The sequence below is a fragment of the Lissotriton helveticus genome, chromosome 3_2 (genome assembly GCF_964261635.1).
Source record: "Lissotriton helveticus chromosome 3_2, aLisHel1.1, whole genome shotgun sequence".
In the NCBI taxonomy this organism is placed as follows: domain Eukaryota; kingdom Metazoa; phylum Chordata; class Amphibia; order Caudata; family Salamandridae; genus Lissotriton; species Lissotriton helveticus.
This window is the reverse complement of record NC_136062.1, coordinates 498,696,190-498,724,032: the sequence shown is the minus strand read 5'-3', so window position 1 is coordinate 498,724,032 and position 27,843 is coordinate 498,696,190. Positions and strand designations below refer to the sequence as shown.

Sequence of the window (27,843 nt, the reverse complement as noted above, 5' to 3'; positions counted from 1 at the left end):
GAGCATTCTACCAGTGCAGTCCGCACAGGGCATTCTAACAGTGCAGTCTGCACAGGGCCATTCTAACAGTGCAGTCCACACAGGGGCATTCTACCAGTGCAGTCCGCACAGCGCATTCTAACAGTGCAGTCTGCACAGGGCCATTCTAACAGTGCAGTCCACACAGGGGCATTCTACCAGTGCAGTCCGCACAGGGGCATTCTAACAGTGCAGTCCGCACAGGGGCATTCTAACAGTGCAGTCCACACAGGGGCATTCTACCAGTGCAGTCCGCACAGGGCATTCTACCAGTGCAGTCCTCACAGGGCCATTCTAACAGTGCAGTCTGCACAGGGGCATTCTAACAGTGCAGTCCACACAGGGGCATTCTACCAGTGCAGTCCGCACAGCGCATTCTAACAGTGCAGTCTGCACAGGGCCATTCTAACAGTGCAGTCCACACAGGGGCATTCTACCAGTGCAGTCCACACAGGGGCATTCTAACAGTGCAGTCCGCACAGGGGCATTCTAACAGTGCAGTCCACACAGGGCCATTCTAACAGTGCAGTCCACACAGGGGCATTCTACCAGTGCAGTCCGCACAGCGCATTCTAACAGTGCAGTCTGCACAGGGCCATTCTAACAGTGCAGTCCACACAGGGGCATTCTACCAGTGCAGTCCACACAGGGGCATTCTAACAGTGCAGTCCGCACAGGGCATTCTACCAGTGCAGTCCTCACAGGGCCATTCTAACAGTGCAGTCTGCACAGGGCATTCTAAGAGCGCAGTCCGCACAGGGTCATTCTACCAGTGCAGTCTGCACAGGGGCATTCTACCAGTGCAGTCTGCACAGGGGCATTCTACCAGTGCAGTCCACACAGGGGCATTCTAACAGTGCAGTCCGCACAGGGCATTCTACCAGTGCAGTCTGCACAGGGCATTCTAACAGTGCAGTCCGCACAGGGCATTCTAACAGTGCAGTCCGCACAGGGGCATTCTAACAGTGCAGTCCGCACAGGGGCATTCTACCAGTGCAGTCCGCACAGGGCATTCTACCAGTGCAGTCCTCACAGGGCCATTCTACCAGTGCAGTCCTCACAGGGCATTCTAACAGTGGAGTCCGCACAGGGGCATTCTAACAGTGCAGTCCGCACAGGGGCATTATAACAGTGCAGTCCGCACAGGGCATTCTAACAGTGCAGTCCGCACAGGGCATTCTAACAGTGCAGTCCGCACAGGGGCATTCTACCAGTGCAGTCCGCACAGGGGCATTCTAACAGTGCAGTCCGCATAGGGCATTCTACCAGTGCAGTCGGCACAGGGGCATTCTAACAGTGCAGTCCGCACAGGGGCATTCTAACAGTGCAGTCCGCACAAGGCATTCTAACAGTGCAGTCTGCACAGGGTATTCTAACAGTGCAGTCCACACAGGGGCATTCTACCAGTGCAGTCCGCACAGGGGCATTCTACCAGTGCAGTCCGCATAGGGCATTCTAACAGTGCAGTCTGCACAGGGCATTCTAACAGTGCAGTCCGCACAGGGCATTCTAACAGTGCAGTCCGCACAGGGCATTCTAACAGTGCAGTCTGTACAGGGCATTCTAACAGTGCAGTCCTCACAGGGGCATTCTAACAGTGCAGTCCGCACAGGGCATTCTACAAGTGCAGTCCGCACAGGGCATTCTACCAGTGCAGTCCTCACAGGGGCATTCTACCAGTGCAGTCCGCACAGGGGCATTCTAACAGTGCAGTCCGCACAGGGGCATTCTACCAGTGCAGTCCGCATAGGGCATTCTAACAGTGCAGTCTGCACAGGGCATTCTAACAGTGCAGTCCGCACAGGGGCATTCTACCAGTGCAGTCCACACAGGGGCATTCCAACAGTGCAGTCCGCACAGGGGCATTCCAACAGTGCAGTCCGCACAGGGGCATTCTAACAGTGCAGTCCGCACAGGGCATTCTAACAGTGCAGTCTGCACAGGGCATTCTAACAGTGCAGTCCGCACAGGGGCATTTTAACAGTGCAGTCCGCACAGGGGCATTCTAACAGTGGAGTCCGCACAGGGGCATTCTAACAGTGCAGTCCGCACAGGGCATTCTAACAGTGCAGTCCGCACAGGGGCATTCTAACAGTGCAGTCCGTACAGGGGCATTCTAACAGTGCAGTCCACACAGGGCATTCTACCAGTGCAGTCCGCACAGGGCATTCTAACAGTGCAGTCCGCACAGGGCATTCTAACAGTGCAGTCCACATAGGGCATTCTAAAAGTGCAGTCCGCACAGGGCATTCTAACAGTGCAGTCCTCACAGGGCATTCTAACAGTGCAGTCCGCACAGGGCATTCTAACAGTGCAGTCCGCACAGGGGCATTCTACCAGTGCAGTCCGCACAGGGGCATTCTAACAGTGCAGTCCGCATAGGGCATTCTACCAGTGCAGTCGGCACAGGGGCATTCTAACAGTGCAGTCCGCACAGGGGCATTCTAACAGTGCAGTCCGCACAAGGCATTCTAACAGTGCAGTCTGCACAGGGTATTCTAACAGTGCAGTCCACACAGGGGCATTCTACCAGTGCAGTCCGCACAGGGGCATTCTACCAGTGCAGTCCGCATAGGGCATTCTAACAGTGCAGTCTGCACAGGGCATTCTAACAGTGCAGTCCGCACAGGGCATTCTAACAGTGCAGTCCGCACAGGGCATTCTAACAGTGCAGTCTGTACAGGGCATTCTAACAGTGCAGTCCTCACAGGGGCATTCTAACAGTGCAGTCCGCACAGGGCATTCTACAAGTGCAGTCCGCACAGGGCATTCTACCAGTGCAGTCCTCACAGGGGCATTCTACCAGTGCAGTCCGCACAGGGGCATTCTAACAGTGCAGTCCGCACAGGGGCATTCTACCAGTGCAGTCCGCATAGGGCATTCTAACAGTGCAGTCTGCACAGGGCATTCTAACAGTGCAGTCCGCACAGGGGCATTCTACCAGTGCAGTCCACACAGGGGCATTCCAACAGTGCAGTCCGCACAGGGGCATTCCAACAGTGCAGTCCGCACAGGGGCATTCTAACAGTGCAGTCCGCACAGGGCATTCTAACAGTGCAGTCTGCACAGGGCATTCTAACAGTGCAGTCCGCACAGGGGCATTTTAACAGTGCAGTCCGCACAGGGGCATTCTAACAGTGGAGTCCGCACAGGGGCATTCTAACAGTGCAGTCCGCACAGGGCATTCTAACAGTGCAGTCCGCACAGGGGCATTCTAACAGTGCAGTCCGTACAGGGGCATTCTAACAGTGCAGTCCACACAGGGCATTCTACCAGTGCAGTCCGCACAGGGCATTCTAACAGTGCAGTCCGCACAGGGCATTCTAACAGTGCAGTCCACATAGGGCATTCTAAAAGTGCAGTCCGCACAGGGCATTCTAACAGTGCAGTCCTCACAGGGCATTCTAACAGTGCAGTCCGCACAGGGCATTCTAACAGTGCAGTGCGCACAGGGGCATTCTAACAGTGCAGTCTGTACAGGGCATTCTAACAGTGCAGTCTGTACAGGGCATTCTACCAGTGGAGTCCTCACAGGGCATTCTACCGGTGCAGTCCGCATAGGGCATTCTAACAGTGCAGTCCGCACAGGGCATTCTACCGGTGCAGTCCGCATAGGGCATTCTAGCAGTGCAGTCCTCATATGGCATTCTACCGGTGCAGTCCGCACAGGGGCATTCTAAGAGTGCAGTCCGCACAGGGCCATTCTAACAGTGCCATTTATGCAAGACTTCTGTCAGTGCAGTCTGTACATGACAGGGGCAGGCAGGTATGGGATATGATCCTTCATTTTATTTTATTTATTTTATTTTATTTTGAAAGTTTTGTATAGCGCGAACAAGATCTTGCAGATATCAGAGCGCTTCACATAGAAAGGGGGAGCATGAGGGAACATAGTCAAACAGGTAGGTAAAATTGCTAGTAGTACAAACACGTGGTAGGCTAGAAAATCACATAAATCATTAATACATATAAAATAAATAAGCTTTGGGGTTGAACAGGGAGTACAGATCAGTGCGGAGTCTTAACAGAGTTCAGAATAGCACTTCAAGTGTATTTAGCCATGAGGATCGCTTTTACTTCTTTCTTAAACAGTGTAGTGGAGGAAATAAGCCTCGTTTCAGGGGGGAGTGAGTTCCAGATCCTGGGTGCCATTCCTGAGAAGGAGCGTTTATAAGTTTTTTCATTCCGGAATCTTCGAGGCTTCAGCAGAAGATTGTTTGTGCCTCTGGTGTTTCTAGAGCCGCCAGAGTTTGTCAGCTTATGAGAGAGATAGGTTGGTGAGCTCATGTGGACAGCTTTGTGCGTCATGCAGGCGATTTTCAGATGTATTCTGGCTTCGAAAGGCAGCCAGTTCAGGTGTTTAAATTCAGGGGAGATATGTGAGTGTTTTTTTGAACCAGTGATGAGTCTCGCTGCAGCGTTTAGAGAAGCTCTTAGGGGTGCGGTAGTAGTTAGGGGGAGTCCGCAGAGGGCGCTGCTGCCATATTCTATTCGAGGGATGACTAGTGCTTGTACTGCAGTTTGGAAGTCATTGGCTGGGAGGAAGGGTTTAAGTTTCCTCAGGGTATTGATTTGGTAGTTCGCTCCCTTAGTTGCCTTGCTGATATGTTGCTGCATGTTGAGATTGGTGTCAAGTGTAATGCCTAAGGATTTTGCTGAGTCTACGATGGTGGGTTGGACATTGAGTGCAGTTAGGTGTTTAAGCCAGAGTTGTGTGGTAGAGATCTTGGTGGGAGGTGAAATCAGAAGGAAATCTGTTTTCAGAACATTGAGTTTGAGATGATTATCGGCAAGCCAGGATTGGGTGCTTCTGATCGTTGAGTTCAGGAGCAAAATGTCTTTGAGGGATTGTAATTTGAGATATAGTTGGGTGTCATCGGCGTACATGTGAAAGTGTATATTGGACTCTTGTAACAAGGTGGTGAGGGGTTCCATAACTAGGTTGAACAAAGTTGGGGATAGGCAGGATCCTTGTGGGACGCCTAACGAAACAGGTATAGGCGAGGACATCAGGTTGTTACTCTTGAATTTCTGCGACCTGTTGTGTACAAAGGAAGTGAACCATTTGAGGACAGTCCCAGATAGACCCATTCTTGTGTTTAATAGTTCGAGTAAATTCTCATGCTTAACGGTGTCGAATGCTGAAGAGAGATCAAGAAGGATGAGGAGGCAGGTATTGTTTTGATTTAGCATTTGAAGTGCGTCGTCAATTATGTGAGTCATAGCAGTTTCCGTGCTATGTTTCGCTCGGAAGCCTGATTGATGAGGATTGAGGAGGCCAAACTGGTCAATGTGTTTAGTCAGTTGTAGTTGTGCGCATTTTTCCAACAATTTGGCGAGAGTGGGGATATTGGTAATGGGACGGTAGTTGTTTAAATCAGAGGGGTCGGCTGTAGGTTTCTTTAGTAAAGGCGTGACTTGTCCAACTTTGAGGGAGTCAGGGATGGTTCCTTGTTGAAGTGAGCTGTTGATAATTTTAGTCCAGAGAGGGAGGAGCAATGGGATAAAGTCCTCTACAGCGTTAGCAGGGAGGGGGTCCGTGAGGTGATTGGATGGTTTAACGGTGCTGAGCAGTTTCCTACGTGTGTTAGTATTTCTGTTCTCAGTCTGTGTACCTGTGCCTGGTTGCTACAAGGTACTCACCTTTCTTTTTTTTTAATATGTTTTTATTACATTTTCAATATACCACAAAAACAGGGCACTGTGTGCCAACCTTCAGCCAGTCAGAGCATATATAATGTACATAGTGTAGCGTACAACACAGCATTTCGTATCCAGCATAAGTTGCATTACCATACATTAGAATCTTCGCTGCACAGATTTTGGAAAGGTACTCACCTTTCTGATTGATATTTTTATCTCACTGCTGTTCTCAGTGTGCTGAACTAATATATGAAAAGGAGGAAAGCATGCTTCATACCTGGGGACACATCGAATGGCGTGGTCGTCTCCCCGATCCCCACACATGATGCTGCTGCTGGCTCCAGAACAGAGGCCTAAACAGGGAAGGGAGCGAGAGTGTCTTAGACCAGCAGAGAAGAAAGGACCTGAGAGGCCCAGAATAGTTCAATACTAGTTACTGACCTGGACAATGCTTCTACAGCAAGAGTAAACTCACTAGAATGGAAATCTCAGACTCCTTCCCAGCTGCCAGGCACACCGTGTAAACACTTTGGGCACGTTTGACAAAGGTAAACTTAGACGTGTGGTCAAAACTCAGACCAAACGTCTAAGTTTACATCTGTGGGAATTCACAAAGGGCATTTACTAGTACTATCTTTATGTCCACACTCAGGCCGGATCCCTGCCCAGACTGCTGGCATAAAGATAGCACTCGTAAATGCCCTTAGTGAATTCTCAAAGTCATAAACTTGGACGTTTGGTCTACGTTTAGACCAAAAGTCTAACGACCTTTGCGAATCGGCCCAAACTCTTTGAACACTTTGTGCCTTTTTGCTTCTCTAAATAAGAGATCCCAACAGAATAGCAAAGAAAGAATATATTAAACTGAGAAACTGGGTTTAAAATATTCTGCTCATGTTCTGCTCAACTGCTCAACCCCGGGTTCCTCTGCAAACACGCCACAGAACCTCGGGTTCCTCTGAAAACACAGAACTCTAGGACACCATCGACATCCCACGCCGAGGGGATCTTCATAACGAGGACCTGGTTCAATGCCACCCCAGCCCCAACCATCACCACAGCAATGCCTAATGCTATAAGAGATAGTGAGACTGTCCCGGCGCTCTACAGTCTGAAAAATAGCAGCAGATGGCAATTTGTTTAACGCAAGTCAAGAGGGAGCTTGTTCCACCCTAAAGGGCGCAGGACAGAAAAATAGAGACCCCCTGTGTTAGAATTGGGGGTCTCTGGTTGGCGCAAGTATGCACTTGTGACAAGCAGGGACCCTCTCCTCTAAGTCAGGGCGAAGGATGGTCCCTTAGAACTACCCTTGCTCACCCTCTAGGTGCGTGGCTTGAGCAGCCAAGGCTAATCTTCAGGCGTTATTCAGTTAAGCATTTGTAATCACACACACAGTAAAATGTACCAATTCCCCACAAATGGACACCAGGCTGTGGATATATCAAAATACGATTCTTTATATGAAAATAGATATATCTATGCAGTTCAGACTTAGTACAAGACCAATAACGTTTTCTTAAGGCCACTAGATTGTAAATAGGCAAAGGTTCTCAGTTGCAACTTCCAATGGTTGTTTACTTGTTCAAATAGTTCCTTTAACTCAGGGGAAGGGCTTCACGTTAGAATGTTCTCTCTTACCCTTCTCAGGGCTTCACAGTCAGCCTGAGACCCCCGGTGCACTTTACAGCGCTTTCCTCGCGTTCGCCGAGGAAACTGATCCGGCGTCTACCGTGGCTCACGAGGCGGGCGTGAGGCTGCTGAGGCCGCGTCCGGCTCTTCCCAGCGGCTCGGGGACAGAGCAGGCGGCGGGCCGGGCTCGCAGTGCGGCGGACTTGAAGAAGGGGAAAACAAACGTTGCGGGCCCCTAGCCCGGTCCGAAGTCCTTCCAGCGGTTGTCAGCTTTCTTAAGGACGAGTCGTGCCAGGTCAGCGCGACTTGTCAGTTTCGGGAGCACCTTCGGATCTCGGGCAGTAGCAGGTGCGGGCTCACAGGCAGGCGCGGCCCTCGACGCCTATTCCCACGGTACTAGGGGTCTCCACAGAGGGGGGCGGCGCGGCCTGTAAACGCTCAGGAGTCGTGAAGCGGGGACGGCAGGGCACGGCTGTGCGGGCTGCGGTCTCGGCAGAGATCACGATCTCCCAGCGAATTCCGGCGGGAGGGACGAGAGGGTCTCAGCGCGCTCCAGTGGCAGGCTTAGGCAGAGGAGCAGGCAGCCTGACCCGGGGACAGAGAGCGGCTCTGGACAGAGCGAGGCTCTCACGGGTTGAAGGGCAGGCAAGCTCCCGAGTGCCACAGCCCTAGGAGGGGGCAATGAGGGGCGCAGTCTCCTCCGGCGGAAGGCACACACGGCTTGGTGCTCAAGACGAGCGAAGGCACATAGAACCCAATGGTCCTGGGGTTCAGTTCAGGGGGCAAGCTCAGTCAAGCCCTTGGAGAATGTTTAAAGCACAAAGCAGCAAAGTCTTTTCTCATCAAGTCTTTTCCTCTCCTTTCTCAGCAAGGCAAGCAGCTGGCCAGTCCTTCCAGTGTCTTCTTCTCCTTCTAGTCGGGCAGAGGTCCTTCGTGGTAAAACAGGATTCTAATTTACAAGGAGCAGGGCTCCTACTTTTATACAGAGTTTCTTTTGTTCTCACAGGCCAGGGGGGCCTTTGCATAACTGCTCTCAGTCTCTGAGCACTTGTTGGGTGTACTTCTGGCTTCTGCTTTCAGTGTGTGGGCAGGCACATCAGACGTTCCCCAGGGGGGCAGAGCCAGCATTGTGGGGACAGGGGCTGCCAGGAGTACCTTGTTGACAGTGCTTCGCCCTTCCTGGGCCAGGTGCAGGCTGAGTCATCAGTCGCTCCCCAGGGGGGCGGAGCCAGCATTGTGGTGGCAGAGCACAGCCTGATGAAGAGTCCTGGACCACTCCTACCTCCCACTAAGGTGTAATCCTTGCATTCACCACCTGTTATCCCCCAGCCCTGTCACTCACACAACCCAGACAGTCAGATACACATACCAGCAGAGGCGGGCTGAAACGGTTAGGCAAGCAAATGCTAACTTTCTAAAAGTAGCATTTGCAAACACAGGATATTAAAATAAACTTTACTAAAAGAAGTATTTTTATTATTCTGAGTTCAGGCATACTAAACATTATTTTCTACCATGTTCCCTGAGCCTGCTGGGATTATAGAGTGTAATAATTCCAGCAGCCCATCTGGCCTAAAGGGAACAGGTAGCCTTACAATAGTGAAAAACGAATTTGGCAGTAATTCACTATTAGGACATGCCACACTCATCAGAGCATGTCCTTCCTTACACTTACAATGCACCCTGCCCGTGGGCCTACCATAGGGGTGACTAATATGAAGTTAAGGGAAGGTTTAGGGGCTGGCAAGTGGGTGCACTTGCCCAGCCAGCATGACAGTACCAGACTGCACGCAGGTTCTGCAATGGCAGACCCTAGACACGTTTTAAAAGCCTGCTTCTGTGGGTGGCACAACCAGCGCTGCAGGCCCACTAGCAGTATTGGTATTTACAAGCCCTGGCACTCCTGGTGCACTTTACTGGGGACTGACAGTAAATCCAATGAACCAATCATGGACATCAATCACAGTTACACTTTACATAGGGAGAGCATATGCACTTTAGCACTGGTCAGCAGTGGTAAAGTGCCCAGAGTCATTAAACCAACAAAAACAGGTCAGAGAGAATATTGGAGGAAGGCAAAAAGTTCAGGGATGACCCTGCCAAGAGGGCCAAGTCCAACACAACCCCCTTCCAACCAAAACGCAGGGTAGACCAATCACCACTGTGATGGGCTTCCCTGCTTTGGGCGATAGAACATGGACCTGGCCCGCAACAGCAGGGGCACATTCCAGTTCTACGCCAATCTGAACCTATTTCAAATCCTCTGTCCATACTCTCAGGGTACACCCGCTAATCCATGGGGCACCCTTCTCTTCCTCTGTGGACATCACCTGTGCAGCCTCTAACCTTAACTTGCTCACAGGTGTGTCCCAACAGACAGTCGTCAAATTACAGTGGCCACTGACAGTAGTCAGGGCTGAGACCCAGGCTTCATGCCTCTCAGGGCTCCCAAACCTCTGTGGCCTCAGAGAGGGGGGGGGGGGCAGTAGCCCCAGGTGCTTGGCACCTTTTGTCCATTCTCCCTCCTGTCAAGTCAGGTATGTCATCCTGGCACTGACCCACCAGCTCCAGGCCGGTACCTGGCGGCTGGACCAAAGACTGGGGTGGGCTCTCCCACACCCGGTCCTCCTCCTTGGGGCTCTGTACCCTCCCACCTGGAGTGGTACCCCCTCCCAGAATTGTCAGGGCACCTGTGGCAGGTGACCTGCACAATTCGCCCACCAGTTCAGGGGTGCTATCCTGCAACTGGGGCACCAGGTCAGGGGGGACACCCTGCACCTGGCCCTCTATCCTAGGGTCTAAACCCTTAAACTGCACCGGGGTCAGAGGCAAGGACTCCCTGCCTCTGCACCCCCTTCCTGAGTACTGCCCACTCCCAACTGGAGTGGTACCCCTAGAAGTGACATGGGTCTGGACACTGATTACAGTGGTCCCACCCTCCAGGTCAAACAACACCTGAACCTGACTCTCCAACTCAGGGACCCAACCCTGCAGTTGAACCCCTGCCTGGCGCACCAGGACTTCCCTGGGAGCACGCATGCCCCCCCTGAGGGTGGCACATAGCTCATGTGCCGAGCGACAGTCTGCCTGGTGCAGATCTCCCAACCCCTGTCCCTCTGACAGTGTGGGAAGATCCCTTAGGACAGAAGTGGTGTCCCCATGGTCATTCACTGGGGACGCAACCCTGCTGGCTGGCCCCTGACCCACTGGTTCTTCCACTGGGGACTCTTTCCCCCTCTCGCCCCTCCTTCTGGACTTCTGTACCCTCCCAACTGGAGGGGTACTGCCAGACACCAGAACTACTGTAGCTCTGTTTACAGAGCCTCCACGTTCTCTAGCCACTGGGGGATCCCCCTCAGCGGGTGACTCATCCGGCCAGCCTAGGCTCCCCACCTGGTGTTCCCTTAAAGAACCATCCAGGCTCTGAGACTGAGGTTGGGCACTACCGGGACAAAACCCATTCTCACTCCTTCCCCTTAAGGACAGGACGTGAGGCCCTACACCCCTCTCACTACTACAGGACCTAGCTGGGCTACTCTGCGCCACTTCCACCACTCTGGGCTGGAAGATACCTGAGCCACTCCCCACAGGATCACACCCCAATGCCTCTCCAGACCCTCTGGAATCCACCACAAGGTCTGCCTCCAATGTGAGCTCCCTGGGGTCAGAGAACTCACTCTCAAACAGGTGTTGGCATAGCTCTGGAAAACTGGGACTTACAATATGCTCTCCCACAATTGGATTACACAGCCCCCTAGCAGGCTTAACCAAACTATCCTTCACCTCACCATCCAGCGCCTCACACACATACTCCACACCATTCTCCTGAGACTGGCCAGACAGTAGCGGACTGTCTCTGTCACACAACCCACACTCTTCTGGGCGGTCCTTACACTCACCCACCAGGACCTCAACCATGGGGGAATCCCTCCCATCACTAGGACCATGAACTCCTACGCCAGCTACCCTATTCCCTTCAGGGACGCTGCGCACTACTGGAGCTACCTCATGCCCTTGAACCTCCTGGTGTAAGTTAACCCCCTCCAAGTCAGGTGCCAAATCTCTAGGTGCACACGCTATGCTGTCAGCACTAGATACCTGAATGTTGCTGCCACCAGCTGAGCTGGACTCCACCTCCAACTCAGCAAAGCTCAATCCGCCAGCTACACAAATCTCTGGATGTTGGGCTGAAGTCCTCCTGGCTTCAAGCTCTAAATCAAGTTCTCTCATCCTCAAGTAGTGAGCTCTTTGGCGTTTTTGCGCTTCCATTGCCAATTTCAGTTTCTCCATTTCCATTTGTCCCTTTAATCTCGCCATCTCCATTTCATGTGCCCTGGTTGCTGCCCTGTCTGCCAACTCCTCTGGCGACAGGCATCTGGTTGCTGCCTCTTCCATCCTCACTGAACCAGGCATGACGTTTCAAAAACACATGGAGATCTGTCAGCAAAATTATAAAACAGAAACGGAAATCTGTGGCTGCGTTATAGGTCTGCTCTCACTATGTGGTGATCAGCAATTCACTGTATGTCAACTACAAATGCAAATTCGCAAATCCTCACCGCTGCGTCCAATGTTAGAATTGGGGGTCTCTGGTTGGCGCAAGTATGCACTTGTGACAAGCTGGGACCCTCTCCTCTAAGTCAGGGCGAAGGATGGCCCCTTAGAAATACCCTTGCTCACCCTCTAGGTGCGTGGCTTGAGCAGCCAAGGCTAATCTTCAGGCGTTATTCAGTTAAGCATTTGTAATCACACACACAGTAAAATGTACCAATCCCCCCACAAATGGACACCAGGCTGTGGATATATCAAAATACGATTCTTTATATGAAAATAGATATATCTATGCAGTTCAGACTTAGTACAAGACCAATAACGTTTTCTTAAGGCCACTAGATTGTAAATAGGCAAAGGTTCTCAGTTGCAACTTCCAATGGTTGTTTACTTGTTCAAATAGTTCCTTTAACTCAGGGGAAGGGCTTCACATTAGAATGTTCTCTCTTACCCTTCTCAGGGCTTCACAGTCAGCCTGAGACCCCCGGTGCACTTTACAGCGCTTTCCTCGCGTTCGCCGAGGAAACTGATCCGGCGTCTACCGTGGCTCACGTGGCAGGCGTGAGGCTGCGGAGGCCGCGTCCGACTCTTCCCAGCGGCTCGGGGACAGAGCAGGCGGCGGGCCGGGCTCGCAGTGCGGCGGACTTGAAGAAGGGGAAAACAAACGTTGCGGGCCCCTAGCCCGGTCCGAAGTCCTTCCAGCGGTTGTCAGCTTTCTTAAGGACGAGTGGTGCCAGGTCAGCGCGACTTGTCAGTTTCGGGAGCACCTTCGGATCTCGGGCAGTAGCAGGTGCGGGCTCACAGGCAGGCGCGGCCCTCGACGCCTAGTACCACGGTACTAGGGATCTCCACAGAGGGGGGCGGCACGGCCTGTAAACGTTCAGGGGTCGTGAAGCGGAGACGTTCCCCAGGGGGGCGGAGCCAGCATTGTGGGGACAGGGGCTGCCAGGAGTACCTTGTTGACAGTGCTTCGCCCTTCCTGAGCCAGTTGCAGGCTAAGTCATCAGTCGCTCCCCAGGGGGGAGGAGCCAGCATTGTGGTGGCAGAGCACAGCCTGATGAAGAGTCCTGGGCCACTCCTACCTCCCACTAAGGTGTAATCCTTGCATTCACCACCTGTCATCCCCCAGCCCTGTCACTCACACAACCCAGACAGTCAGATACACATACCAGCAGATGCGGGCTGAAATGGTTAGGCAAGCACATGCTAACTTTCTAAAAGTAGCATTTGGAAACACAGGATATTAAAATAAACTTTACTAAAAGAAGTATTTTATTATTCTGAGTTCAGCCATACTAAACATTATTTTCTACCATGTTCCCTGAGCCTGCTGGGATTATAGAGTGTAATAATTCCAGCAGCCCATCTGGCCTAAAGGGAACAGGTAGCCTTACAATAGTGAAAAACGAATTTGGCAGTAATTCACTATTAGGACATGCCACACTCATCAGAGCATGTCCTTCCTTATACTTACAATGCACCCTGCCCGTGGGCCTACCATAGGGGTGACTAATATGAAGTTAAGGGAAGGTTCAGGGGCTGGCAAGTGGGTGCACTTGCCCAGCCAGCATGACAGTACCAGACTGCACGCAGGTTCTGCAATGGCAGACCCTAGACACGTTTTAAAAGGCTGCTTCTGTGGGTGGCGCAACAGCGCTGCAGGCCCACTAGCAGTATTGGCATTCACAAGCCCTGGCACTCCTGGTGCACTTTACCGGGGACTGACAGTAAATCCAATGAACCAATCATGGACATCAATCACAGTTACACTTTACATAGGGAGAGCATATGCACTTTAGCACTGGTCAGCAGTGGTAAAGTGCCCAGAGTCATTAAACCAACAAAAACAGGTCAGAGAGAATATTGGAGGAAGGCAAAAAGTTCAGGGATGACCCTGCCAAGAGGGCCAAATCCAACACCCTGCTGTAGCCAAATGTACCCTCGGGACCTTGGGAGATGGTTACCAGATGAGCATAAGACTCTCTCAGAGTTTATGAGATGATCCTTCGTGATTGTACCAAGAAACACGGAGGAGGCATCGCCATAATCCACAAGGAAACACTCTGATGCACCGCCACCAAAGTCTACACCACACCATTCATGGAACATCTGAACTATCACCATCAAACTGACTCAAAACCATCATCATAGGCACCCTCGCCTCCAGACCCGCTGGGCATGACCAGCATTCTGAAAAGCCATCTCCGAATTCATCGCCTGCTAACCATCGACTCCGTACACAACTTACTACTCACCAACCTCAACTTCCACCTCAATGACCTCAACAACAACAACTCCACCAATCGCCTAGAAAACATGAGCAACATTGGCCTCACCCACCTGGTCATCAACTCCACACACAGCGCAGGACACACACTCGATCTGATCTTCACATCCAGAGACAGAATCCAACACATCCACATCTCCAAACTCACATGGACTGACCACTCAGGCATCCATTTCACCATCACAGGCTCACAAGACACCACCTCCTCCTCACACCATAGATGGACCAAATGAACAGAGACCCAATGTACGCAGGTCCTCAACACCTCCCAGCCCGAGGCTGTATCAAACCTGGAACAGGCCGTCCAGCCCTCAGACTGGATCACCAAATACACTGACTGAGACGTCCCAATGAATCCAACCAGCACCTGCAGAGCCCCCAGAAGATCAATCAATCAATCAATCAGTACATTTATAGAGCGCGCTACTCACCCGAAAGGGTCTCAAGGTGCTGAAGGGAGGGGGGGGTGCTGCTACTGCTTGAAGAGCCAGGTTTTGAGGTGTTTCCTGAAGGTGAGGTGGTCCTGGGTCAGTCGTAGGTGGGCGGGGAGGGAGTTCCACGTCTTGGCCGCCAGGTAGCAGAATGATCTTCCTCCGGTGGTGGTTCTGCAAATCCGTGGGACGGTGGCGAGGGCGAGGCTGGCGGAGCGGAGTTTTCTGGGTTGGAGTGTGGAACGTGAGACAGTTGTTGAGGTATTCGGGGCCTATGTCGTGGAGCGCTTAGTGTGCGTGGGTGAGGAGCATGAACGTGATCCTTTAGCTGACGGGGAGACAGTGCAGGTCTCTCAGGTGGGCTGATATGTGGCTGTGGCGAGGGATGTCAAGGATGAGTCGTGCGGATGCGTTCTGTATTTGCTGGAGTCTTTTCTGAAGTTTGACTGTGGTACCTGCGTATAGGACATTCCCATAGTCTAGGGGTGACCGTCTTTCTAGTTTCGGTAGGGATCCACCGGAAGATCTTACGGAGCATGCGCAGGGTGTTAAAACATGAGGATGAGATGGCGTTGCCTTGCTTGGTCATCGTGAGAGATGAGCCCAGGATGAATCCCAGGTTGCATGCGTGGTCAGTGGGTGTCGGTGCGGTGCCCAGTGCTGTGGGCCACCAGGAGTCGTCCCAGGTGGATGGGGATGGTCCAAGGATGAGGACCTCCGTCTTGTCTGAGTTCAGTTTCAGACGGCTAAGTTTCATCCATTCCGCCACTGCTTTCATTCCTTCCTGGAGGTTGAGCTTGGCGGTGGCTGAGTCTTTGGTGAGGGAGAGTATCAGCTGGGTGTCGTCGGCATATGAGATGATGTATAGGTTGTGTTTGTGTGCAATGGCGGCAAGGGGGCTCATGTAGATATTGAAGAGGGTTGGGCTGAGCGATGAGCCTTGGGGTACGCCGCAGATGATCTCGGTGGCCGCGGAGCGGAAGGGAGGGAGGCGAACTCTATGGGTTCTGTTGGAGAGGAACGTGGTGATCCAGTCCAGGGCCTTTCCTTGGATTCCAGTGTTGTGGAGGCGGGTTATTAGGGTGCGATGGCAGACTGTATCGTAGGCAGCTGAGAGGTCTAGGAGAATGAGGGTGGTTGTTTCTCCGTTGTCAAGCAGGGTCCTGATGTCGTCAGTGGCTGCGATGAGGGTGGTCTCAGTGCTGTGGTTGGCTCGAAATCCGGACTGGGATGGGTCGCGGGAGCCATTGGCCTCGAGGAATGCAGTCAGCTGTTTATTGACGGTCTTCTCGATGACTTTAGCCGGGAAGGGAAGAAGAGAGATGGGGCAAAAGTTCTTGAGGTCTTTAGGGTCTGCTGTGGGTTTTTTCAGAAGGGCGTTGATCTCTGCATGCTTACAGCACTCTGGGAAGGTGGCGGATGCGAGGGAGTTGTTTATGACATTCTGTAGGTGGGGTGCGATGATGGTGTCGGCTTTGTTGAAGATGTGGTCGAGGGCATGGGTCGGAAGGAGAGCCGGAGTGGATGGTGTTCATAGCCTGGGTGGTGTCTTCAGTGCTGTTGGGAGTCCAAACGCTGAGGGTGGCAGTAGGGGGCGTTGGTTCGGTGACTGGAGGTGGAGTCTGGGCGCCGAAGCTGTCGTGTATATCGGCAATCTTGCGGTGAACGAATGTGGCGAGGGAGTTGCAAAGGTCTTGCGACGTTGTTATGTCGTTGCTGCTGGCGCTGGGGTTGGAGAGCTCTTTTACGATGCTGGAGAGTTCCTTGCTGTTGTGTATGTTGTTGTGCAGCCGCTCTTTGAACGATGTCTTTTTGGTGGTGCGGATCAGCTGGTGGTGTTTGCGAGTGGCGTTCTTGAGGGCTGTCAGGTTTTCTGTCGTCTGTTCACGGCGCCAGGTTTTCTCGAGGGTTCGGCAGGATTTCTTCGATTCTTTGCGGTTGTCGGTGAACCATGTGGTTTTCCTGTTGCCGGGCTTTCCTGGAGGGTTCTTCAGTGGTGCAAGGGCATCAGCGCAGTTGATGATCCACTGTGTGAGGTTGCGGGCTGCGTCGTTGGTGTCAGCAGTGTTGATTGGTGGGTTCTGTCTCAGTGATGTGGTTAGCTGGTCTGTGGTGACTTTGCTCCAGCATCTGCGGGGGATCTGTTGTGGGCGGTGGTGGGATGTGGTCTTCTTAAAGGTGAAGTGGATGCAGCTGTGGTCGGTCCGGTGTAGTCCGGTGGAGTAGATGAAGGAGAAGTGGCTGCTGGTAGAGAAGATGGGGTCGAGCGTGTGGCCGGCGTAGTGGGTGGGGGTGTTCACCAGTTGCTTGAGTCCGAGGTTGTCGAGGTTGTCGAGCAGCGTGGTGGTGTTGTTGTCGTTGTTGTTAACCAGGTGGAAGTTCAGGTCCCCTAAGAGAATGTAGTCTGGTGAGGCGAGGGCGTGTGGGCTGAAGAAGTCGGCGATGGCTTCATGAATTGTGTGCGTTGGGCCCGGGGGTCTGCAGATGAGCCAGCTGGGATGCACCAGAACTCACTATGACGCATCAAACCAATGCAGTGGCCTCCTCGTGCTTCCACACCCTTCGCATGCTCCAGAAAATCTTCAAATGGATCCCTGACAACACTAGGAAAACTGTCACACAAGACCTCATCACCAGCTGTCTCGACTCCGGGAATGCTCTCTATGCCGGAATCACCACCCAACTCCTCAAGAGACTCCAGACCATACAGAATGCAGCAGATAAACTCATCCTCGACTTCCCCAAGCACACCCACATTCCCCCCACCTCAGGAACCTCCATTGGCTCCCCGCGTCAAGAAGAGATGCCAGTTCACGCTTCTAGCACACACCTATGGGGCTCAACATGACCAGGCACAAGCCTACATCAACCACCACATGAACTCCCACCAACCTCTCAGACACCTGCGCTCCACCTCCTGGGCCCTTGCTCGCACCCCCCGCATCCGCCGCAACAGCAGTGGAGGCAGCGCCTTCTCCTGGAACAACCTGCCTTCCACATATGAGCATCTCCCTACATGGCGGACTTCAGAAGCGAACTGAAGATCTGGCTTTTCGAATGACACCACCTACACATCAGCGCCCGGATGCCCTCAGGGGTGAGGGGAAGGGTGCTACAAGACGTATTAATTGATTGATTGATTGATTGAGGAACTCTGAAAAGGATGTCTGTTTTTCAGCATTATCCACGTCCATACCACCTCAGACATCTTTGAATTAATGGAGCCATTTCAGGTAATTTTCTGCTCAATATCTCCAACTATAACACAAGCCTTCAATGAGAGGTCAACTGGGGGTTCAGTTATTAATCGACAGGATCCCCGTGATGGAGAGATAGTATTCCTGTTCGGGATCCGTTCCTTCTCTAGCATCGGATCCACGCCTGGTTTAGACAGAACCCTTCAGCAAGCTCAGGCTGGACCAACTTACCATCTTGAGCCAGCTTTACTGTAATCTACGTCCCTCCCAAGACCTACGTGGGGATGGTGCACATTGCGTAACGATCAGTCCTGGATGACTACAGGATTATATTTAATGGTGAACCCTGGAGAAATATTCCCTCCAAGATGAACACCCACAAGACATCAATACGACAAGGTAAAAAAAGGCCTTATTGATAATTCATTTACTATTCTAGTACAGAATATATGAATGAGTGTTGTAATAAAAATAAACATAATGATGAATTGGAATACGTCATGACAAAAATGCATGGCACATATTAGATGGTATTCATTCCATCAAATCATTCATGGATTCAGTCTCTATGGCAATGTTAATGTTAGCTGGGATTTGTGTAGCGCATAATCACCCGCAGGTCTCTTAGTGCTTTAGAGAGAGCGGCCAGAAACTACTAGCGGTGCCATAACAGTGCAAGGACAGGGAGCTAAACCGTGTCCAAGGCCTCTCTAAACAGAACCGTTTTGAGCTGCTTCCTGAACAGGAGGAGTGCGGGTTCCTTACGGAGGTGTTCAGGTAGTTGGTTCCATAGTTGTGGAACCAGGACGGAGAATGCTCTGCCCCCTTTGGATGCGGTGTTGTACCGTGGAAGGGCCATGCGACTGTAGATACATGTTAAAAAGGAGTGGGGACTGGGCAGAGCCTTGGGGAATGCCGCAAGTAAGGATGCCCCTGTCCGATACCTACTCACCCAACTGAATCCTCTGGAACCGACCTGACAAGAAGGATTCTAGCCAGCAGTGTGCCAACTCGCAGATGCCCAAAGCAGGGAGTCTGGCCAGCAGTTGAGCATGGCTTACCGTATCGAACGCCGCTGACAGATCTAGTAAAATCAGGGCGCTCGGTTTTTTATTGTCAGCCTTAATTCTGAGTTTGTCAAGTACTGACAGCCTCACTAGCTCAGTACTGTGATGGACGCCCCTGGAGTAGCTGGTGTTACTCCAGGAAAGACGAGAGTGTCTTAAGGACATGTTGTTCCACAACTTTCGCCAGGAAGGGAAGCTGGGAGATGGGCCTATAGTTTTTGGGGCTAGCCGCGTCTGCCCCTGGTTTCTTTAGCAGGGGGATGACTCTGGCCTCCATCAGGTTGGATGGCAGGTAGCCAGCCTCCAAGGAGTTGTTTATTAGGGTGAGGATCTGCCTCTCCAGCCCGGGAAGGGGCATTCAGAAGATCCTAGGGGGGGCAGGGATCTGCTGGAGGACCTGATTTAGTCTGATTCATCAGCAATGTTAGAGAGACTGAGTCTAGTTCGGGAATGGCGGTAAGTTGCTTACAGGGGGGAGGGGCTTAGAGATGAAACAGGGAGCTCTGATTAATAGGGGTGTTATCAATCTTGGAGAGGATATCCCTGACCTTCTGGAGAAAGAAGCATTGGAATGATTGCAGTCAATAGGCGCGGTGCCGATTTCCGCTCAGACTTTTGGCTGAGTTCTTTCAATATTCTAAAAGTCTCTTTCTGTTTATTTGCTGCGACTGTAATTCTTGTCTCGTAATACTCAGCTTTTATGGTCATAATAGATTTTTTTTACGAGGTAAGTAGAGTTTTGTAAATTATCAGCTCAGCTGGGTCATAAGCTTTACGCCACCGTCTCTCCGCTTGGCGGAGTTTTTGCTTCCTTTCCCTCAAGATCTCATTAAACCAGGGGGCCCCATTAGCCTTGTCTCTAACTCTATCCCTCCGCTCTGGTGCCACTTGCTCTATGGCTGCACACAGAGTACCAGTGAGGGCTTCACTTTCCTGGTCCAAGTTTCCAATCTCAAATTTAGGGGGTAGTGGGGCTGAGTAGGGTGTCCACTAGGTTCACTGCCTCTATTTTTTTCCAGCTTCGCACGTTTTTCCACTCTGGAGGTGGTTGTGACAGTTGGCTGTCCATCGGGACGAAGCAGCTAACTAATGAGCGGTCAGACCAGGCACAGGGGCTGATGTCTATTAGACTGGCCCTTGGTTGCGAGGTCCAGATGAGGTCCAGGATGTGACCTTTAGTGCGGGTGGGGCCGTCGACCAATTGGTGGAGCCCCATCAAGCCCAATGCTGTCTCAAATTGGCTGGCCAGTGGCTCTTTTGGTAATAATTGAAGTCCCCAACCACAAGGAGTTGTTGGTACCGTGAGCAGAGGCCAGTGATGATCTCCGAGAAGAGATCGTTGAAGTAGGGGGTTGACCGCGGAGGAGGGTACGCTACCAAGAGTAGAAGGCAGGAGGATTGAAATGAGATGTTGACCCCAAGTATGTCTGCATTATCAATGCCCTCCGACCATTATTTTGGCAACCATTAACTGCCTCTTAAAGAATATGACCACACCCCCTCCTCTCGTTTTATCTCCACGGTTATGCCAGAGGGCATCAAAGTCTCCCAGGAGGGCTGCAATGATGTCAGGGACTGAAGTGTCACCTAGCCAGGTTTCTGTAAGTGCCAAGAGGTCTATGTCCCCATCTTGGAGGAGTGAAAAGACTTCAAGGTGGTGCTTCTGTAAGGAGCGTGAGTTAAGGATTGCCACCTTCAACCTTGGCTGGTTTTCAGATACGTTGTTTTTGTGGGATGCTGGAAGCGGGATCATAGGTATGCCCCCTCCACTTTCCCTCAGGATTTATTCCTCTCTCAGCTTAACTACTACGTTACTGCTTAGAGCATAGCTTCCTGTGGCTATGATCTGTAGTTCTTCTGCTAAGTACAACAGCAAATGACCAGGGGTCCTGGCCGCTGGACCCGGTCTGTCGCGGACGGGCATAGATGGGTTTGACTTTGGCGCGCCTTTGGTGCGTCAGCGGCACGTCCGCCCCAGTGTGGCAATTTAGGTACTCCCCTTCCGCCCCCTAACCAATCAGTTCTGCGTAGCAGCAGCTATTCTCCCCCTGAGCACTAGTCACAAGTAGAAGTGAAGGTGGCTTGGGAGGGTGCGTCGGCGAGGGAAATGCGCTGCAGGTACCAGTCGATTACAATTTTAAAAACAGGCCAGATTCAGTTTTTGAAAAACATGTGCAGATTCAATACAAATTATTAGCAGCAGGGATTACAAAAAACAATGAAAACAATTTAAAATCAGTATTTTCCAGAGCACCACAAATCACATACACTGAAGACCACCAAGCGAGCTTTGGTGCTTCTCTCTAGTTCTCGCTGTGCGTCCGCTACAGTGTGGCAATTTAGGTATTCCCCTTCCACCCCCCCAACCAATCAGCTCTCGGTAGCAGCAGCTGTTCTCCCACCGGGCACTAGACCGCGTTTAGGCGAGAGAAAGTGCAGGTGGTTTGGGAGGGTCCGTCGGCAAGGGAAATGCCCTGCAGGTCCAGTCTAAAACATCTTGAAGTGACAGGACTGGCTTTCACCTGGCTGCAATACTTTCTGGAAGACCGGTTCTTTCAGGTCTCGGAGGGCGCTACTCAATCCAAACCATGGGCCCTTAGCTGCGGGGTCCCTCAGGGATCCTCCCTGAGTTCCACCCTTTTTAATATTTATATGGAGCCTTTGGCTGGGATAGTGCGTCCTTTCGGCATTGAAATTGTCACCTATGCAGATGATACCCAACTGGTGGTTGCCTTCAACCACCCTGAGGGAGCATCTGGCACCCTGGGCAGCTGACTAGGAGCAGTAGCCGACTGGATTGCGCTCTCCCACCTAAAGCTAAAAGGGGACAAGACGGAACTGATGTTCCTGGGTAAGTCCCCGTCATCCAGAGTAGCTATAGACTGGCCGACATGTATGGGCACTCTGCCGGAGCCTAAAGATCAGATTAAGAGTCTCGGAGTATGGGTGGATAGCACTCTCTGCTTCAATCATCAAGCTATCAAGCTCTCCATCACCTGTTTCGGCCTGATGAGGCTGTTGAGAATAATTCGGCCCCTTCTCCCTTTTCAGGCCCGTAGGATTATGGTGCAGGCTCTTATCTTGTCCCGTCTAGACTACGGGAATGCCCTGTACCTGGGTGCCCCGATGACCACCATCAAAAAACTTCAGGTGACCCAGAATTGCGCGGCACGCTTACTTTTGAAGCTGCCTCAGAGACACTCAGTGTCAGCTGCTTTGAAAAAACTCCACTGGCTGCCTATCCAGGCCAGGATTCGATTTAAGGCGATGTGTATAGCCCACAAAGCTATGTGGCACGCAGGCCCAGCATTGATTTGTTCTTTAGTGACCCCCTACCACCCCTCCAGAAATCTGAGGTCTAGCACAACTTTTCCTGCAGTCTCACCGAAAGTTCAATGAGCCAGATGGGGAGGTCGCTCCTTCTCCTGGAATGCTGCCTCCTTTTGGGACTCCCTGCCCCTCACCATGCGCAGCGAACCAGATCTACAAAAGTTTCGCAAACTTTTGAAAACCTTCCTTTTTCATTAATTTTCACAGCCTGATTGTTGTCCCTGCCCACCCGTCCTAAGCGCTACGAGGCCTCAGGGTAGAAGTGCGCTTTATAAAACCGAATTTAATTTCATTCATTTCATTTCAGGTACCGGTCGATTACAATTTTAAAAACGGGTCAGATTCAGTTTTTAAAAAACATGTGCAGATTCAACACAAATTATTAGCAGCAGCGATTACATTTAAAAAACAATTAAAATGATTTAAAAGCAGTATTTTCCAGAACACAACAAATCACATCCACTGAAGACCGCCTAGCGAGCTTTGGCGCCTCCCTCTAGTTCTCCGGGCAAGCGCCTCCTTCCAAACCAGCAGCTGACCCTATTTCAGCACTCAGATGTCGATGCAAGTTTCCTAGATGTCCTTCGACACACATACCTCTGGGATATTGAAGATGCTTTATAATCTGGTGCTGAGAACGAGTAAGTAGCCTACAGGACCCCAGGAACATCACCCTGATTTCTGCGAAGCCATCCCTGATTTCATCGTCCCCCAAGCCATCGACACTGAACACAACTTTTTTCTTGGAGATCCCACTTTTCACCCCAATGACGGCAACACCGTCATCTTTCTGGACAGCATGAACATCATCAGCCTTACTCAGATAGTCACCAATCACACGCACATCGCAGGATGCACGCTAGATCCTATCTTCAGTGCCAGTAACAGAGTCAAATACAGCCACACCTTCGAGCTCACCTGGACAGACAATGCCATCGTCCACTTCACCTACACAACAGCCCCCAGCCATGCCACCAGGCCAATCACCACCTCTCACCGCAGCTGGAACAGAGTATCCGAGAGCCAATGGGCAGACACTGTCAACTCCTCCCCGACACCTCCTCGAACATTGACCAAGCCGTCAAAAACTTCCCCACCTAGACCTCCAACAGCGCCAACAGAGTTGCCCCCAGCAAACCCTCTAAACTCAACAGACCCTCCAGGCGAGCCAGCTGGTACACCCTGGAACTGAGAACCTTCAAACATAACTACAAACAACTGAAAAGAAGATGGCACACCACCAAGGAACCCACTCACCGGACCGCATTCAAGATTTCACTCAGTCAGTACCACAGACTCCTGAAAGACACCAGAAGGAACGCCTCAGCCAACCGCACCAAAGCCAGCTCCAACCAGAGCAAAGAATTCTTCAGCATCGTCAAGGAGTTCCCCAACCCCATAGTGACTGAAAACATCATCACACCCTCCCAGGAACTCTGCAACACTCTACCTGACTTCTACTACTAGATATCCACCATCTACAAAAACTTTGAAACCCAAACCTGCCGCTGCTTAGACCGCACAGACGCCCCCGCTAATAACAGGATCACGGTCTGGAACCAGCTCATCACGCAGAACACCGCCGACATCATGAACTCCATCCGCTCGGGATCTCCAACATACCCCTTCCCGCACCACGTGTTCAACGTCAGCAACAGCACCATCAGCAGGAATCTCACAGACATCTTCAACATGTCCATCACCTCAGCCACCTTCCCAGATGACTGGAAACACTTCAAAATCAAACTCCTCCTCAAGAAGCTTTCTACCGATCCAACAAGCTCAAAAACGTCCGACCAATCTCCCTGCTCCCCTTTCCTAGCAAAGTCCTTCAAAAGGCCATCAACCTGTAACTCATGGAACAGCTAGCGAACAACGACCCTCTGGATGCATCGCAACCCAGATTCCACTTTAACCCCAGCACAGAATGTGGACAAGATTCTATGTTGGATGTCTGTCCTGTCTATGAATCTGGATATGATTCCTTGATGGGAGATCTCACTTTTCTATGAATCTAGACAGGATTCCCAGGTGGGATGATCTCTCTTTTAGAAAGGATTCCTAGGTGGGACGGCCTCTCCTCTCTGTGAATCTAGGCAGGATTCCTAGGTGGGACGGCCTCTCCTCTCTGTGAATCTAGGCAGAATTCCCAGATGGGATGGCCTTAGGAAAGATTTGATCCTGCATGGAATGCTGGTATTGGAAACAATGGACAGATGAAGGGAGTTAGACCCAACAGAAGCTATCGCAGCAGAGGCTCTAACTAGGACTTGGAAGCATCGATCCCACATGGCTCTTGGTCCTCTCTCGGACTCCCCACTCAGCCAATCAGAATGCTTAGAGAGCGAAACCTACTGCTGTCTGTTTCCGGGCTCAGTGGTGGGGACATGAGGTCTACAAAGAGGGTGGGTGTGTTTTTTCACCAGTGTTGGGTGCTAAGTGCACTCTGTTCACATGCAGTCAGATGTCCAGAGTTCCTTCTATTTCCTCTTATTATGCAGACGATAACCACAGTTAAACCACTGAGCAGAGGGCCATAACACCGAATAATGATCTATCATGGCAGCAGACAGAGATGCTGCTCTCTATGAGCGGCAGGTACAAAGGTCCTGCCTGGCTGCTACCGTCCAGCTGTTCACGGGCCCTTGGGCTCCCAGAGGACCCAGGGGACATAGGCTCACCTCCATCACCTGCTTGGCTTTACTCCCGCCTCGATACTCCAGGTGCACAGAGCTCACACTGGCCGTCCGCGGAATCAAGACGTTAGAAGCCCCGGCGCCCTTTTCATTGGTTCCCTGTAAATGGAAGACACAGCTGTGGGTTACAAGCAGAGGATACACACGATACATACCAGGCAAGCTCCACACATGCACATATACATACATACATACAAACATGTGCAGACATAGAGGGCCTGAGAACATCAGACGTGTGACATCATCAGAGGCACAGAGGCTGTGACATCATCAGAGGTACAGGCACAGAGGCTGTGACATCATCAGAGATACAGACACAGAGGCTGTGACATCATCAGAGGTACAAACACAGAGGCTGTGACATCAACAGAGGTACAGACACAGAGTCTGTTACATCATCAGAGGTACAGACACAGAGGCTGTGACATCATCAGAGGTACAGACACAGAGGCTGTGACATCATCAGAGGGACAGACACAGAGGCTGTGACATCATCAGAGGTAGAGGCACAGAGGCTGTGACATCATCAGAGGGACAGACACAGAGGCTCTGACATCATCAGAGGTACAGGCACTGAGGCTGTGACATCATCAGAGATACAGACACAGAGGCTGTGACATCATCAGAGGTACAGACACAGAGGCTGTGACATCAACAGAGGTACAGACACAGAGTCTGTGACATCAACAGAGGTACAGACACAGAGTCTGTGACATCATCAGAGGTACAGACACAGAGGCTGTGACATCATCAGAGGTACAGACACAGAGGCTGTGACATCATCAGAGGTACAGACACAGAGGCTGTGACATCATCAGAGGTACAGACACAGAGGCTGTGACATCAACAGAGGTACAGACACAGAGTCTGTGACATCATCAGAGGTACAGACACAGAGGCTGTGACATCATCAGAGGTACAGACACAGAGGCTGTGACATCAACAGAGGTACAGGTACAGAGGCTATGACATCAACAGAGGTACAGACACAGAGGCTGTGACATCATCAGAGGTACAGGCACAGAGGCTGTGACATCATCAGAGATACAGACACAGAGGCTGTGACATCATCAGAGGTACAGGCACAGAGGCTGTGACATCATCAGAGGGACAGACACAGAGGCTATGACATCATCAGAGGTACAGGTACAGAGGCTGTGACATCAACAGAGGTACAGACACAGAGGCTGTGACATCAACAGAGGTACAGACACAGAGGCTGTGACATCATCAGAGGTACAGACACAGACGCTGTGACATCATCAGAGGTACAGGCAGAGTGGCGGTGACATCATCAGAGGTACAGGCACAGAGGCAGTGACATCATCAGAGGTACAGGCACAGAGGCTGTGACATCATCAGAGATACAGACACAGAGGCTGTGACATCATCAGAGGGACAGACACAGAGGCTGTGACATCATCAGAGGGACAGACACAGAGGCTGTTACATCATCAGACGTACAGACACAGAGGCTGTGACATCATCAGAGGTACAGGCACAGAGGCTGTGACATCATCAGAGGGACAGACACAGAGGCTGTGACATCATAAGAGATACAGACACAGAGGCTGTGACATCATCAGAGGGACAGACACAGAGGCTGTGACATCATCAGAGGTACAGGCACAGAGGCTGTGACATCAACAGAGGTACAGACACAGAGGCTGTGACATCAACAGAGGTACAGACACAGAGGCTGTGACATCATCAGAGGTACAGACACAGACGCTGTGACATCATCAGAGGTACAGGCAGAGTGGCGGTGACATCATCAGAGGTACAGGCACAGAGGCAGTGACATCATCAGAGGTACAGGCACAGAGGCTGTGACATCATCAGAGATACAGACACAGAGGCTGTGACATCATCAGAGGGACAGACACAGAGGCTGTGACATCATCAGAGGGACAGACACAGAGGCTGTTACATCATCAGACGTACAGACACAGAGGCTGTGACATCATCAGAGGTACAGGCACAGAGGCTGTGACATCATCAGAGGGACAGACACAGAGGCTGTGACATCATAAGAGATACAGACACAGAGGCTGTGACATCATCAGAGGGACAGACACAGAGGCTGTGACATCATCAGAGGTACAGGCACAGAGGCTGTGACATCATCAGAGGGACAGACACAGAGACTGTGACATCATCAGAAGTACAGACACAGAGGCTGTGACATCATCAGAGGGACAGACTAAGGGGCTGTGACATCATCAGAGGTAGAGACACAGAGGCTGTGACATCATCAGAGGTACAGGCACAGAGGCTGTGACATCATCAGAGGGACAGACACAGAGGCTGTGACATCATCAGAGGGACAAACACAGAGGCTGTGACATCATCATCAGAGGCACAGAGGCTGTGACATCATCAGAGGGACAGACGCAGAGGTTGTGACATCATCAGAGATACAGGCACAGAGGCTGCGACATCAACAGAGGTACAGACACAGAGGCTGTGACATCATCAGAGGTACAGACACAGAGGCTGTGACATCAACAGAGATACAGGCACAGAGGCTGTGACATCATCATCAGAGGCACAGAGGCTGTGACATCATCAGAGGGACAGACGCAGAGGCTGTGACATCATCAGAGATACAGGCACAGAGGCTGCGACATCAACAGAGGTACAGACACAGAGGCTGTGACATCATCAGAGGTACAGGCACGGAGGCTGTGACATCATCATCAGAGGCACAGAGGCTGTGACATCATCAGAGGGACAGACACAGAGGCTGTGACATCATCAGAGGTACAGGCACAGAGGCTGTGACATCATCAGAGGGACAGACACAGAGACAGTGACATCATCAGAGATACAGGCACAGAGGCTGTGACATCATCAGAGGTACAGACACAGAGGCTGTGACATCATCAGAGGTACAGGCACGGAGGCTGTGACATCATCATCAGAGGCACAGAGGCTGTGACATCATCAGAGGGACAGACACAGAGGCTGTGACATCATCAGAGGTACAGGCAC

General features: G+C 51.6%; 1 protein-coding gene across 1 annotated transcript in view; it reads right to left on the bottom strand.

Annotated features, from left to right (window-relative positions):
* AGBL2 (AGBL carboxypeptidase 2) overlaps window positions 1-27,843 on the bottom strand; it is a 350,584-nt gene that overhangs the window by 141,323 nt on the left and 181,418 nt on the right. Inside the window, exons 10-11 of the mRNA XM_078684573.1 lie at window positions 24,835-24,948; window positions 5,939-6,014 (exon numbers count right to left, since the gene is read on the bottom strand). Coding sequence (XP_078540699.1) covers window positions 5,939-6,014; window positions 24,835-24,948 — 190 coding nt within the window. The remainder of the gene's footprint in view (window positions 1-5,938; window positions 6,015-24,834; window positions 24,949-27,843) is intronic.